The 14,851-nt window shown below is 37.5% G+C and overlaps 1 protein-coding gene across 1 annotated transcript in view; it reads right to left on the bottom strand.

Moving 5' to 3' along the window:
- Abcd2 (ATP binding cassette subfamily D member 2) overlaps positions 1–14,851 on the bottom strand; it is a 43,840-nt gene that overhangs the window by 9,223 nt on the left and 19,766 nt on the right. The window contains exons 7-8 of the mRNA XM_042264631.2: positions 7,866–8,011; positions 2,499–2,583 (exon numbers count right to left, since the gene is read on the bottom strand). Of these exons, the coding sequence (XP_042120565.2) occupies positions 2,499–2,583; positions 7,866–8,011 (231 nt within the window). The remainder of the gene's footprint in view (positions 1–2,498; positions 2,584–7,865; positions 8,012–14,851) is intronic.

Raw genomic sequence — 14,851 nt, forward strand, 5'->3', positions numbered from 1 at the left:
GGAGCAAAAGGCGTTTCTAACACCCTATAAGATTGTGAAACCATTTAGTAATAACTGCCCCTTCCCCATGACAACAGTGGAGTTGTTTATTATATATCAAATATTGTTGGTCTCTGTGTCAACTATTGTGATTTTTATCTAGTAGAAAAAGTGAAGAAAAGTATACGAGAGAAAAATTTAGGTAACATTTTCTTTTTGTATGACGCTCTTCTGGGCACTCTGTGTATTGTATTTTGTCTTGCTTTTTAGAGTGCTTTGAACTAGAGAAGATATGCTATTTTGAAATAGAAAAAGTATATTTTATATTCTGTTGTTATAGCAACTTCTAGTCTAAGGAATGTAAGATGAATCATACACTTGTTTTCTTGGCAGGGTTAGACTGTGTGTGTGTGTGTGTGTGTGTGTGTGTGTGTGTGTGTGTGTGTTTAAATATACCAAACCACACAGCTGGGACTGAGCACTTACAGAACTAATACTCACAGTGTTAAATGATATCATCTCTTAGATTTTTGTTTCTTTTTTGCCCCCTTGCTGTATCGCTAATAGTGTAGGATATGTGAAGGAACAAAGCTATTCCCCTTAAGGCAGGATTTTCCTGGTCATTCTTTAAATATTAAAATTATAAGACTCTCATAAAGTATATTCTATTGTAATGCTTAGTATAATTTCTGGCCAGAGTTCTCTGTTGTCGCCGACTCAGATCTTTCCTATCAAAGCTCAGTATGTATTGTAATCTCCTTGTCATAACCTTATTGTTGACCCTGTGAGGATGGGAAGAAACAAATCCTCAACATCACACTTTTCCTTCACTGTATTTAATTTTCTAATTTATCTGATAATTTTGCAAAAGTGCTGCCTTTTAACCATGTGCTTGTCTCCCTTCATCTCACAGATTTGACCTGAACGTCACTCATTATTACGTTATACCTACTACATTTCACAATCACAAATACCAATTATTCCAAATTAGAGGTACTTGAAATGTCGGGTTATCTTATTAACACAGAGAAATGGAAAACTGGTCACATTTGTAATCTACCGCATCACCCTTCACAGGCTGTGTTGCTGATCATATTACTGAGTATTTATGGATGAAACCCAAGCCAATTCACAGAGATGGACTAACAGCTGGTCATAAATGTCAAGCTGCAGTTTGCCCTTGAATCTCACTGGAGAGAGCAGCATTTCAAAACACAACATGAAAAGTCCAGAGGTGGTAAAATTCAGTTCTTTTTTTTTTTAAAAAAGTACTCTCTATTCTCATACTAACAATGTAAAATTAAGTAATACATATATTAAGACAACTATTTTTTTCTCACTAAAAATCACAGCTATACATAAAACTGCATAGTGTATGATTTCATTTAGGTGAGATTATAAAGCAGATAAACCAGAACAGATATGGACATATGTATAATATGAAATATAAAAGGGGATTAAAAGTCATTTCCAGGTTATTAAAAGCATTCTCTATCTTAGTTGAGATGTTGGTTATATAATGTACCTACATTTATAAAAATTATTGAATTATATACTTACAACATATACTTAGTACATACATATTATAACAATGATAATGAACTCAGGCTAACTATTATATAATAGCAAAGAGAGGCATATGATAGCATATGAAACTAAAGGAGGGATATAAATTGGAAATTATGAAACACATGAAGACAATTAAGATTATCATCAACTTGTGTGTACTAAGACCAGGAAGAAATTTATTCAAAATGTTAACAATGTTTTTGACAGCTAATGAGATAGGAAATTTCTAATTCTTTCTATTCATCTGTGTTTTCTAAATAAACATATAATTATGATATATTCTTCTAATGATAAATAATATGTGCTATCATCTTACTAAAACTAAAACTAAACTATTTGGAGAGTCTAATACCAGAAAAAGTAAGCAAACCTAAAAGTATAAATTTTACACATCTTTAGTAAGATATAATTTTTAAAAATGTCATTCAGTTCCTCTACCTTTGTTTTATTAGATTTATTTACTTACAGTTATTTACTTGTATGTGTGTGAGTGTGTGTATCATGTGATGTGTGGAAGACAGAGGACAATGTGCAGTAGGTGTTGGGCTTCTCATTTCACCATGTGGGTCTAAGGCAGTGGTTCTCAACCTGTGGGCTATGACCCCTTTGGGGGTAGCATATCAAATATCTTTCATATCAGATATTTGTGTTACAATTCATAACAGTAGCAAAATTACAATTATGAAGTGGAAAAAAATAATTTTATGGTGGTGGTGGTGGGGGTCCCACAACATGAGGAACTGTATGAAAGGGTCATAGCATTAGGAAGGTTGAGAACCATTGGTCTAAGAGATCCAAGTCAGGCTGTCATTGGTGGAAGGCACCTTTAGCCACTGAGCCATCTCGCCAATCTCCCAGTCAGATATTATTTAACCTAAGATGGGACTACTCAATTCTGCTGAATACTTTGTCAGTAATGGATCATAGTTCCCTGAACACAGCACACTTACTTATGATAAAACATCCGTGCCATACCCATTCTCTGCTTTTCCCCTCCTGATAGGACATCTTTCCAGTCCATAACAGCATCCCATCCTGAAAACAAACAAACATAAACAAATAAACAAAATGCATACATACATATAGTTTATGGATACTTTGTTCATTTGTTACTACTTCTAGTTTGGACAAGCGATTCCTGGCCTGTTCTGATTGAAAACAGGAAGAGCTTTGTGTTTTGGAGATCATATGGATGGATTCCAGAGCCATATGCATGAGTATTTTATTTTAAATATGATATTCTTTAAAGAGTAATAATTATTTCCATTGATAGACATCTTGAAAGAGTTGTAAATACTGGCACTCAGTAACATCCATTTGTTTCTCAGTCTGTTCAAAGGGTTGATGTACATATGCTGATTTTTGAGGGTAGTGGGAGAAGAGATTTAACAATTTGCATAGGACAAACAATTTGCATAGGACATTCATCAAGGCCTAAAACAGTGTGGGAGGAGCTAAGTTAAACAGTTCCCACATGCCTGGTATTTTATGCAAGTCTTTTCACTCTTCTGCAGCTTACAAGATAGCTGGTTTTATTTGCATTTTACAAGTGGGGCATGCAGAATTCATGGAGCAATAGACACTTCTGAGTTTAGAGTTATCTAGCAGATTAGAGCTAGGGTTTATATTTAGGTTTATTTAATGTTTTCACAGTTGGTGCAGCCTATCTGTTAAAACTTCTTAATTACTGATTGTTTGACATTCATTTACAATGTGAGCTTCTAATTTTAAAATTAAGGGATATATATGACAACTATTTTTTATATTTAATGAAAATAATATCAGAAAAATTTAAATGAAAGCCCAAATTTCAGAATGGCATATATTATGGCTACCCTTCTGAAAATGTGCACACACATGTCAGACACACATCTGGGAGTGGGATTATGAGAGTTTTGTTTTTGAAGTCAACACATTTGTAATATTTGATTATTTGTATGACTATTTTATTTATGACATAATTAATTAGAAAATATTACTTAAGAACAAAACCAAGGTCTACTTTTTTCAGACTCCAATTTTCAGAGAAGAAAATGACTGTCCAAACTTGACAATACTGAAGGCAACATTTCCACATCTTCAGTGTTTGTGGTTTAATTATCCCCTTGGAGAAGGGCCACACTCTATGCATCCACCATTCTCTCTCAGCTGCCTTTCATAATTAATAAAATTTCTAAGTAGAGTTGGTTATTGGTTACAGGAAGAAGTAGAGTCTTTGTTCTAACTCTGGGTGCCTGAAGAAAGAAATTAGCAGATCAATTATTTAATTCTTTTGCTAATCAAAAGGCAGAATATGGGATTTATCTTTTTTTTTTGTCTTTTTTTTTTTTTTTTTTTTTGCTTTTTCAAGGCAGGGTTTTTCCGTGTAGTTTTAGTTCCTGTCCTGGAGCTCTCTCTGTAGACCAGGATGGCCTCAAACTCACAGAGATCCGCCTGCCTCTGCCTCCCGAGTGCTGGGATTAAAGGCATGCGCTGCCACTGCCCGGCATGGATTTATCTTTTAGCATGCAAAAGGTAAGAGTCTTGGACAGAATAATGTATGTTAATTGACAAATTAGAATTCATCTTTATTTTTTAAACATTTTCCTCTTTTAGAAATTACTGTAAAGTGTACTACAAGTTTTAGAAAGTGTAAAATTAAAGCAGGCACAGTGAAACTTGCCTGTAATCCTGGGTCAGCAGCAAGGGCAGGAGTGTCAGCAGTTGGGGCCAGCCTGTGCTACACCCTGATACTCTGTCTCAGAAAAAAAAAGCCTGAAGTTATAAATGAGAAATTAAACAGAGTACAGAGATAATAATTAGAGAGAACAAGGATGGAAAGACGGTTTTAAGGATATATCTTCAGTTATTTTAAAAATTTTAATCATGTGAAAGTGTTCTCTCCTCCAAAACTTAAAAAGGAAAAACAATAGAAGTGACATATAAAACAGTGCAGGGCGGGGAATAATCTAGAAGGAGTTAGGGGAGGTGGAGAAATGAGAGAGAAGAAAACATAATACTGGGACCAGAGAGATGGTCCTGGGGTTCACTGCTCTTGTGGAGGACCCGAGTTTGATTCCCAGCACCCATGGCAAGTGGCTCACAACCACTTATAACTTCAGCTAAGGGGTTGGGGATTTAGCTCAGTGGTAGAGCGCTTGCCTAGCAAGCACAAGGCCCTGGGTTCAGTCCTCAGCTCTGGTCTGAGGGAAAAAAAAAGTCAAACTATAACTTCAGCTCCAAGGGATCCAACACTCTCTTCTGGCTCCCTAGGCACCTGTACTCAACTAGCCTTACCTCACAAAGTATATACACAAAAGTAGAAAGGAATCTGTAAACAATAATCAATAGAGTAGCATCTAGAGTGTAACATTATTTCCCACTGACAACAATCAGTCAGCATCTTCAGAGGGATCACTCTTTCATTTCCTTGAGTAAATGCCTAGAAATTATTTAAAAATAGATCCTTATAAGATTATATTACAAGACCCCTCAAAATGCCAGCTTGATCCTGGGGAAAACTGTTGAAATCATAATTTTATGTGTCCAAACTTGATAGCACTTATGAAATGAAAGTGAGGACTTGAGGAACAGATTTAGATGGCAGCGCTATAAAGGATTCTCTGGTGAGAATGATTTGTTCCCTGAACTGAGAAACAATGTTTTCAGTCGAGGGAGAGTTAATTTTTACATATTTTAATAAATTGTACCCTTTGTTCTACTGAACCCAGAGGGCTCCATCAGCATCCTTGGCAACAGCCATGATGCCTGATGCTCATTCACTGAGACTAAGACAGCTAAGAAGAACATCATTCCCCTGCTTCTTGAAGATGTATAAGCTTTGCATTTATGTCTGTTTGTTTTCATTCTACTCTTTTCTATTTTGAAACCTACTTATGGGAATGAAATGTAGGATGTACCTCCATTCTTTGCTAAGCCAAGAATTAGCTAATCTAAATAATTCCAATGGGGAGTTATATACTAGTAAGTAGAAGTATTTTCCTGCATTGCTTGGTGGTTCTCAACCTGTGGGTCATGACCCATTGGAGGTTGCATAGTAGATATCCTGCATATCAGATATTTACATTACAATTCATATCAGTAGCAAAATTACAGTTATGAAGTAGCAATGAGAATAATGTTATGGTTGGGATGGGTCACCACAACATGTGGAACTGCATCAAAGGGTCTCAGCATTAGGAAGGCTGAGAACCACTGCCTTAGATGCCTTATGTTTAGAGATTAAGTAAAACTAGTTTCTTAGGAAAGATATATTTATGTGAGATGACATAACAGTTCTTATGTCTAAAAAGCTAAGAGACATACTGTGTGCTGTATGCTATATGACAACAGAACACAGGTCATGCCTAGTGTTGAACATGGTCATTCAAAGTTAAATATGTGTTTGAATTCTGTTCTACCATCTGTTATAGGAATTACTGTAAAGTAACCGCCCCGAATTTAATCTGTACAATGGAGATAGCAATGCATCATCAATGGACTTCCATGAACATTGAAAGAAACAATAGGTACTTGTTTGAACATGGTATATTCTGGGCAGCAAATACTCAACAAACCATAACTGTTGCTATTATATCACTAAAGTCCAGGTACTCCTTTCTTTTATTTATGGGAAAAAGAACAAACAAAATTTGGTATGTATCCAAGGAAAAGGGGTATAAACCTCTAGGCTTGAAACTTAAAAATAGTTCTAGAACATCCTGACTTCTAAAGAATACTAGAATTTTTGTGTTTATTTTCAATTTCTATTTAATCATGGAATTCCAAACTTCATTAGTTTGCCCATAATATGTAGAATCTATACTGTTAAAATATTTTGAAATTGGGACAGGATTGACCATCTGATGCTAAATGAAAAATCTACTTTCCTCAGAGGGCAGACATCATAAATAGAAACACAGTCATAGCTTTTTTGCCTGCTTTATTTACTTATTGGAGGGATTAGCTCACTATTCATGTTTACTTGTTACACATCTGCCACCACAGTAATACAGCACAGAGAGTTTCATTTAATATTCACAGAAGCCTTGAAAAAAAAAGAAAAAAAATGATTCATCATTTTACCATTGAAGACACAGAGAGCTATGCTAACTAGGATTTGTCACTCTGAATAAAAGTCCATATTCTCAGGTATTGTCATATACGGCTCCCCCCCCCCAATAATGTAATTAGGCTGGGGAAGAAAAGCATAAAATCTATGCATGTACAACTCAACCTAGACTTCTGGCTTGCTTTTTAAGTAATTTTCTGGGCTACTAAATCATATGACTTACCAAATATTTGAGAGAATAACTTTTAGGAAATAGTTGGATTAAAAGCTCATATGTATATATATTCCCACTCTTTCATATATGTCTTATTCTAAAGAAACCCACAATGAAGAAGTTTTACTCGCTATTTAATCATATATATATACATACATACATATATATATATATATATATATATATATATATATATGAAAGATTGTGGGACTGATGACAAACACGTTATGTGAGATCCACTTTCCAAAATTATATTTAATGTAAACTGAGAGAGCTTGGCAAACAAATAGTTCATCGTAGACTTTACATACATCTAGAACAATGGAGCTATAAGGAATAGTTAATACATGCAAATATCAAGGTCTTTAAACACTAAAGGGGATGTGAAGGTGACTGGTAAAAGTGCAGTGTGCCATATTAGTCACAAGACCGGCAAAGCCAGGGTATCTATAAAGGAAAAAGAAGAAATTCTCCTTATGTACCTATGGTCTAATAATATCATATATTCAGAAATCACAGACTTCGTACACGCCTGGGACCGTCATCGCTGTTGTCACCTTGACTAGAGTTGGAGTCGCCCATTATGTAGCACACCCATGTGTCTCAGTGAGCGTGCTTCCAGAGAGGCTTGGCATACAAAGAAGATACGGTGTGCAAAGCTCAGGAAGGACAAGAGGGAGAGAAGGAGAAAGCCCGGAGCTTTCCCAGGAGAGCACTGTGCTACAGCACACCCTTTACACCATCACAAAGTGACACCTTCAGCAGAAGGAGAAGCCCAGCCCCTGGGCTGTTTCTGATGGGTATTTGGTACCTAGTATAAAACCCAAGCTTATTTATTTAATTAATTGATTTCTTTTTTGAGACAAAGTTTTGATGTATCCCAGGCTCGTCTCACATTTGCTGCATAGGGGAGGGTGACTTTGAGTTCTTGATCTTCCTGCCTCCATGACCCAAGTGTTGAGATTACTGGTGCACATCATCACACACAGACCAAACTTTCTCTGTAAATAAAGTTAAACCACACTTAAAAAAAAAACAAACCACATACTCTACCTCCTTCTCTTTGAACTATGTGGTAGAGGTGGACACTGTGCAGAATGCCTTCCAGGTCTTGGTCAGTGTATCCTTTTTCATGCATGTCATCCACTGAGTCAGGATAAATGACTTGATCACGAAGACTTCCAAGAGACATGTATGGCCTGTAAAACATCAAGCACATGTGAGTCCTGGTGCAAAGGTATGCTAGCTTACCCAGGGTGACGACACCCTGCTGGCTGGAACACACCAGACTTTAAACCCTCAATTTATAGGATTATATTATGTTTCTTGGAAAGACTTCAAAATAATACCTGGTTTATGAAAAAGATACTAAGATATCCATACAGAAAAGCTTTTGTAAGAAACCATTTGATATTTTCTGTAACAAAAATAGTTTGTTTCACCATTGTGATGGGTATTCTTGTTTGTTCACTTGACTAAACCTGGAGCTAACTAAAACCCATGTGTCTGGGTATGCTATGGAGGAGTTCGTTTTCTTAATTAAATCATTGGAAGTGGGGAGACCCATTCTCAATCCTTTTCTTTTGATCCCACATTTAACCTGGGCCACCCCTTCTGGTGACAGCCTATAGATAGGGCATTGGAGAAGGAAGCTTTTTCTCTTTGCCTGCTTGTCATCACTTCCGTTGGCAAGTCCACTCCCCCACTGGTATTACAGCCTACATCTTGGGATGCTGGCACATACTGAAGACCAGCTAAACCATCCAGCCCTGGAGACTGAACAACTGGAATCTTGGACTTCCCATTGGTAGACAGCTGTTGTTGGACTGGCTGGATCACAGCCTGTGAGCCACTCTAATAAATCCCCTTTATGTATTTTTTCTTAATTAAGTCAATATTTATCTGTCTGTCTGTCCATCTATCTTCATTCTGTCAGTTCTATTCATTTAGAAAACCCTGACTAGCACAGCCGTATTTAATAAATATTGTTTCTATACATCTAAAATTATTTGCATTAAACAGAAAACTTGGAGTTCTGACAGCAATATAGACAAACAAACTGAAAGACGTAATATTATTAATAATAAAATGTAAATTAATATGCCTGGGTTTTCTTGTTTATCAGATTAGCAAAAAAAAAAAAATCCAACAGCTTGATAATTCAGTCAGCTGATGGGCCCATGGGAAAAACAGATGTTTCCAAAAAATGGTGAAAATCCAACCTCCTTGGAGGAAATCTGGCAAATTGACATGTCATTTGCCTTTTGACCTACTTCTGGGAATTTTCTCGGAGGATATGCTCCTAAAAATGTCAAAAAGGAAAACTTGCCTAAGTTTACCCATGACAGTGCCATTTGTAGTCTCAGAATATCCAAAACCAAGTTAAAGGACCAGATGGAGAGAATCCTTGAATCAACTATCTGCACCTACGATGAGGATTTCTATCTGTACCTACTATGAGGCACTAAAGAGTCCAGGCAGGAACACATGGAGTAATACAGAGTGAGTTCTGTGATCATCATTCACTGAAAAGGAAAAGGTGAAAGTGGACCTAGATCAGGATGTCTCACCACAGCCCTGACTCACTGACTGATGGATGACTTGTCCTTGCCAATGGCATCCTGTTCAGGGAAGGTTAGTGGCATACCTGGTCTCTATCCACTAGATGTCAGCAGCATCTCCTCAAACATGATTTTAAAAGTTGTCTACAAGTCTCCACAAGGGACAAATACCCCTAGGTTACAAAGCTGTCCCCAGCTGAGAAACACTGGTAGACAGTATATTACCTTTTATGAAAAGAAGATGAAGGATGATATAAATACACGCATTTGGTTACACCTACAGAAGGAAACAGAAAAAGCAAGCCAGAACCTCATGAAAAGGTCACCCAAGGTGGTGATATGGATAGAGTAAACATGCTCTCTAAACATTTTTTTCTTTCTTTTTCTTTTCCTTCCTTCCTTCCTTCCTTCCTTCCTTCCTTCCTTCCTTCCTTCCTTCCTTCCTTCCTTCCTTCCTTCTCTCTCTCTCTCTCTCTCTCTCTCTCTCTCTCTCTCTCTCTCTCTCTCTCTCTCTCTCTCCCTCTCCCCCCTCCTGTTTTTTTTTGAGACAGGGTCTTACTATGTAGCTCTGGCTGTCCCAGAAGACTGTCTTTGTCTTTGTAGGCCAGGCTGGCCTTGAACTCACAGAGATCTACCTGCCTCTGCCTCCCAGTGCTGGGGTTAAAGATGTGCACCACATCCTTTCTATACAAGCTTTGACTTTATAGTTATGTTAAAATGTTACTATTTAATGAATAACATCAAAGAATTAACTAAAATTAATTGAAAAGCAAGGAACTGGATGTTGTTTATAACTATCAAATAGATAACATGACCCCAAAAGAGAGGAGGAAAAAGGATAGGAATGGAATTAATTAACGTAAGTAATATTGGCTACATAGTTTCAATTCATTATTAAAATGATTAAAAACAGTTTGCTAACTCCACTCTCCTCTGGACTAGTGGAAGGCCATCCTTTCAAATGAGCAGATCATGTAGGCAATAAAGCAGGTTTCAACAGCAAGAATTTTTACATACTGCATCATCTTCTCGGCCTTCCCCTTCAGCTTTCACACCAAGTGTAAGCTGATTCTATCTTACTCTGCAAGTCTCAAACTATGAGAGAATGACTCTTCATGTATTCAAACCATCAGTATTTCAGTGACTTGTGACGGCAGCAGTGGACACTAACACAGGCAGGGACTCCGCACACCATACACAACTGGAGTGGTTTCGTGGGGGACACCAGGTCATCCGAGCTAAAGGGCCTGTCTTATACAGACAGCAAGCACTAGGTGCTGTGGCGTGGCAGCTAAAAGTGCTGGCTGCTCTTACAGAGGACCCACATTTGGTTCCCAGCACCCACATGGCAGCTCACAACTGTCTGTAAGTTCCAGTGGATCCAATACTTTCTTCTCATTTCCATGGGCACCAGTTATCATGTGGTGCATAGAAATACATGCAGGCAAAACACTTACACACATCTAAAGATATTTAAAAAAATTACACCAGCCCTGTGTGTTTGACTGAAGAGAAAAGCTTTAAATACAAAACATGCTTTACAGACCAAATGTCCACCTATTTTTTTCACAGTATTCACAAAGTATTTCTGTGAGGGACACATAATGCATAATTGTTTTGTAATATATTTAACTATTATTTGAAATAAAAATGTTTGTTTTCAACTACACACACACACACACACACACACACACACACACACACAGATCTTTATAAATACAAAGAACCACTTAAGTATTTTTGTTTAACTTGGCATGTGATTCAAATTTCGTATCAGCCTTTAATGTCTATAATTCAATGGTTTCCAACACATCCACAAGCTCAGGTGACCATCATCCCCAACTTGAGAATACTTTTCTTGGCTCCTACCTCCAGAAGCCCCGTAGCGACCATCACCCCCAACTTGAGAATACTTTTCTTGGCTCCTACCTCCAGAAGCCCCGTAGCCAGGATCAGATGCTATCTGTCTGCTCCTTGTAACCAGCCTGTTTCCTGTCTCCATGGATTTGCCTGTTCTGGGTATGCCAAATACACAGTCTCACACAAGATGTGCTCTTTTGTGATTGACATCTCTTTAATGGCAAAATGTTTTCAGGTTCATGTGTGTTTTAGAATGTGCCATATTCCTTTTTAGAGACGAATGCTATTATGATGTTGTATTGTAGGGGTATGCCACATTCATCCATCCATCTCTTGAAGGATATTTCATTGTTTCCTACTTTGGGGCATTATGCATACTGAGTATAAATAAGTAAATGGAACTGTGGGGGTAAAGAACTTTCTAAGGAACTGCCAGGCCATTTTCCAAAATGGTCGAACCATTTCCAGTCTCATTTCCATACATTTAAGGTTTCTCCTTCAGCCCTCTTCCCTTTTTCTTTCCATTCTACCCCAATTTTCTTCAAGCAGAATACAGTCTGTGTTCATTTACTTACACACAGCACCTTAAGCAATCACAAACGGAATTACCTTAAATTCACATCTACAAATTGTAACGGGAGCACTGTTACACTGTATGAAGTAGGGCCACTGAACGGCTGTCACAAGGTGCTCAGTAACTATTCAGGACCTTAGGAAAGGGAATGTTGACTGACTTTACATTGATACCAGCTCCAACTTAACACATATCAGTAGGTGCAGAGCTCCTTCCAACCCTTAGCATAAAGCACAGATATTGATTCGAAGAGCAGACCTGTCACACGGCTCAGTCAAGACTGCAAGGGCAAAAATACACGTATGCATCCAGGCTATGGGTACCTCTAAAGGCTCTGCCATGCACCCTGACAAAGGGCTAGGATTTGATGACGTCATCATTTCCATCTGCAGTTCAGTGTCCAGGGCTTTATGCTATACAGTGTAGAGTAATGGTTGTGATAACGGGCTTTAGAGAGGTGGTTCTGGGATATACTCCTGATCTCACTACTGTAGTACTGTTACTCAACTCTGAACTTGACCTAATTCGTTCGTGAAGTCACTTATTTTATTCCATTTATCATGAGTGTGGAACGAAACAGCTAAGTGAAGTAATGTGGTAAGATTGTTTACTATAACGTAGGGGCAAAGGAAGGTACTCAGTAAGTGATCATCATTTAAACAAGTTCATTTCTCTTGCGTTCTCTAACTAAGGGAAAACAAAGCTCAGAGGAGTGACTGATGGAGCACTTGGCTGTCATGCAGTGCAGGGTGATCCCCAGCAATGAAAACAAAAATCTTGTAGAAAAGAACAAGTAAAAACAAAATAATTTGCTTTCATCAGATAATTGTCTGCTTTTTTTTATAATAAGTTTTATTATGCTTAATGTGATTGATGGATAACAGGTTTCTGTATAGATATTAAAGATAGATCCTGTGAAGTACTCAAGAAAGTACTTCAAGTTTATCTAGAAGATTTTCTTTGGGCAATATCTAGTTCACTGGTGCAGTTTACAGGGTTTCAAAGGACTCAAAATATTCAGAGTCCTCAGATGCCTTCATTGTTATAAAAGCAGGGGAAACATGGAACTTCATCAAAAGACTTCATACTTATGATTTCTATAGATTTTTCAAAGTTAGCTAATTTTCTCTGGTTTACACATAGAAATTTATCTCAAGAGGATTCTTCACTGATGAAGCAAAATAATTATAGCTTTGTAATGCTTCATTTCCTACTCAGTTTTCAAGATGCTAATAGAAATATCTGAAATATAGAAACCTGAAGGAAAATTTGCTTCTCCTGGGAAAGAATTTTAGCAACAAACTGTAATTGTTTTTCTGTGAAATCATACATCTGTACCTACTTAAAAACCTATTAACTGTCATACTAAAAGTATTTGAGATCAAATCCATCCCCAATAATTATATTTTTATAGTTACTAGTTATTACAAGCATCTTAGATATTTTTAAAATTTCCTTTGTACTTTCATTTTCCTGTGCTAGCACTGAACTATTGGATATTTCTTTTTGATATAACTTATTGTCTACTAGATTCCTCTGGTTTTTGATTATTCTGTATTTGAGACAAAGGAGGAAAGAACAAGAGAGCACAGAAAATCGTAATCTCTATCCTTGTGCTCAGAGTTGAACATTTTAAAACTATATAGTTACCTGGACAACAGTGATAAAAAAATTCAACAACATTTTTATCTCTAAGGCATGGGAGTCTCAAGTTGAAGAGTAATATGTCATTTCTCCAGCTGTGGCCAAACAGTAAGAACGTGGAACAAACCATGAATATTCACTGTCAATCATCGGAAAATGCACAGGTTGAACCAATCATGTTGTCAGGCTTTGTGTGTGTGTGTGTGTGTGTGCACAGAAAGCTCAACATTTGAGTTCTGAATGCATAAAATCATTCCTCACATTCTTATGCTTTTTAGAAAAACAGATACTTAACTCAAAACAGATATTTACATTATGAAAATTGTATCATCCAATTTTTTTTTGCATCTAGTGCTTATAAAGCAAGAAATTAGCCTCAAGAACTCTCTTGAGCCCTCATCACTGCCCCAGCAATTTCCTTAAAAAAGAACTGTTAATTGACGGGCATTTATCCATCACAAAGAGGATTAGGCAATATACCCAGTGCAAGTAACAAAATAGACAGATGGTTCATAGTGTAAGACGTGGGGCAGATGGGCAAATTTGCCAATAGACAGGAAATCTGTCAGCCATTCAGTACCGGGGTAAAGCCCAGTGGGAGAGTGTGTGCTCGGCATGCATGAGGCCATGGACTCGACACACGAACCACCCACCCACTGGAAGGTTTGTTTAATTTAATACAATCCTTTGTGGTTTTGGTTTTTTGAGACCTGTGTAGCCCTGGCTGGCCTAGAACTCACTCTGTAGACCAGGCTGGCCTCAAACTCAGAGATCTGTCTGCCTCTGCCTCCTGAGTGCTGGGATTAAAGGTGCGTGCACCACCATGCCTGGCTTAATACAATCCTTATGAGTGCAATCTTTCTCTCATTTTCCTTATGTTTTATTTCTCAGACTCAGAGTCAAAGATGGACAGGATTTACACATATTTATACTATATATAGTAAGATATTTGTTAGCACTTCTCTCCTGAGATATTGCTTTCAAGGAAGAATAGTGAGAGCAGGAACATTTGAAATACAAATCCATGCTGGATTTTGCCCAACCATAGACTGTTGCTGAGAAGAGAGTGGGATGTACACAAACGATCCTCTGGGGGTTAACTAACGCAGCATAAAGAGATGAAAAGTCACCACCCTGCCACTCTTCCTTCCCTCCAGGTTCTCCCAAATCCCATATTTCAATATCTCATTTGGATGACTGATGGTGCATTTGAAAGTGTTAATTAGCAAGAAAACTAAATTAGATATACGTAAAGCTGGCTTTGGGGGCCGTGACAGCTGCACACAGAAACTCTCCAAGGGATAAGTAAGTGAGTAATAGGCCACAAATTAGTGAAGAAATGAAAGCAGGAGCAGAGGGCCATAAGCCTATCTTTAGAGGCTTGGGAAGAAGAGAAAACA

Source organism: Peromyscus maniculatus, chromosome 20 (genome assembly GCF_049852395.1).
Source record: "Peromyscus maniculatus bairdii isolate BWxNUB_F1_BW_parent chromosome 20, HU_Pman_BW_mat_3.1, whole genome shotgun sequence".
Classification (NCBI taxonomy): domain Eukaryota; kingdom Metazoa; phylum Chordata; class Mammalia; order Rodentia; family Cricetidae; genus Peromyscus; species Peromyscus maniculatus.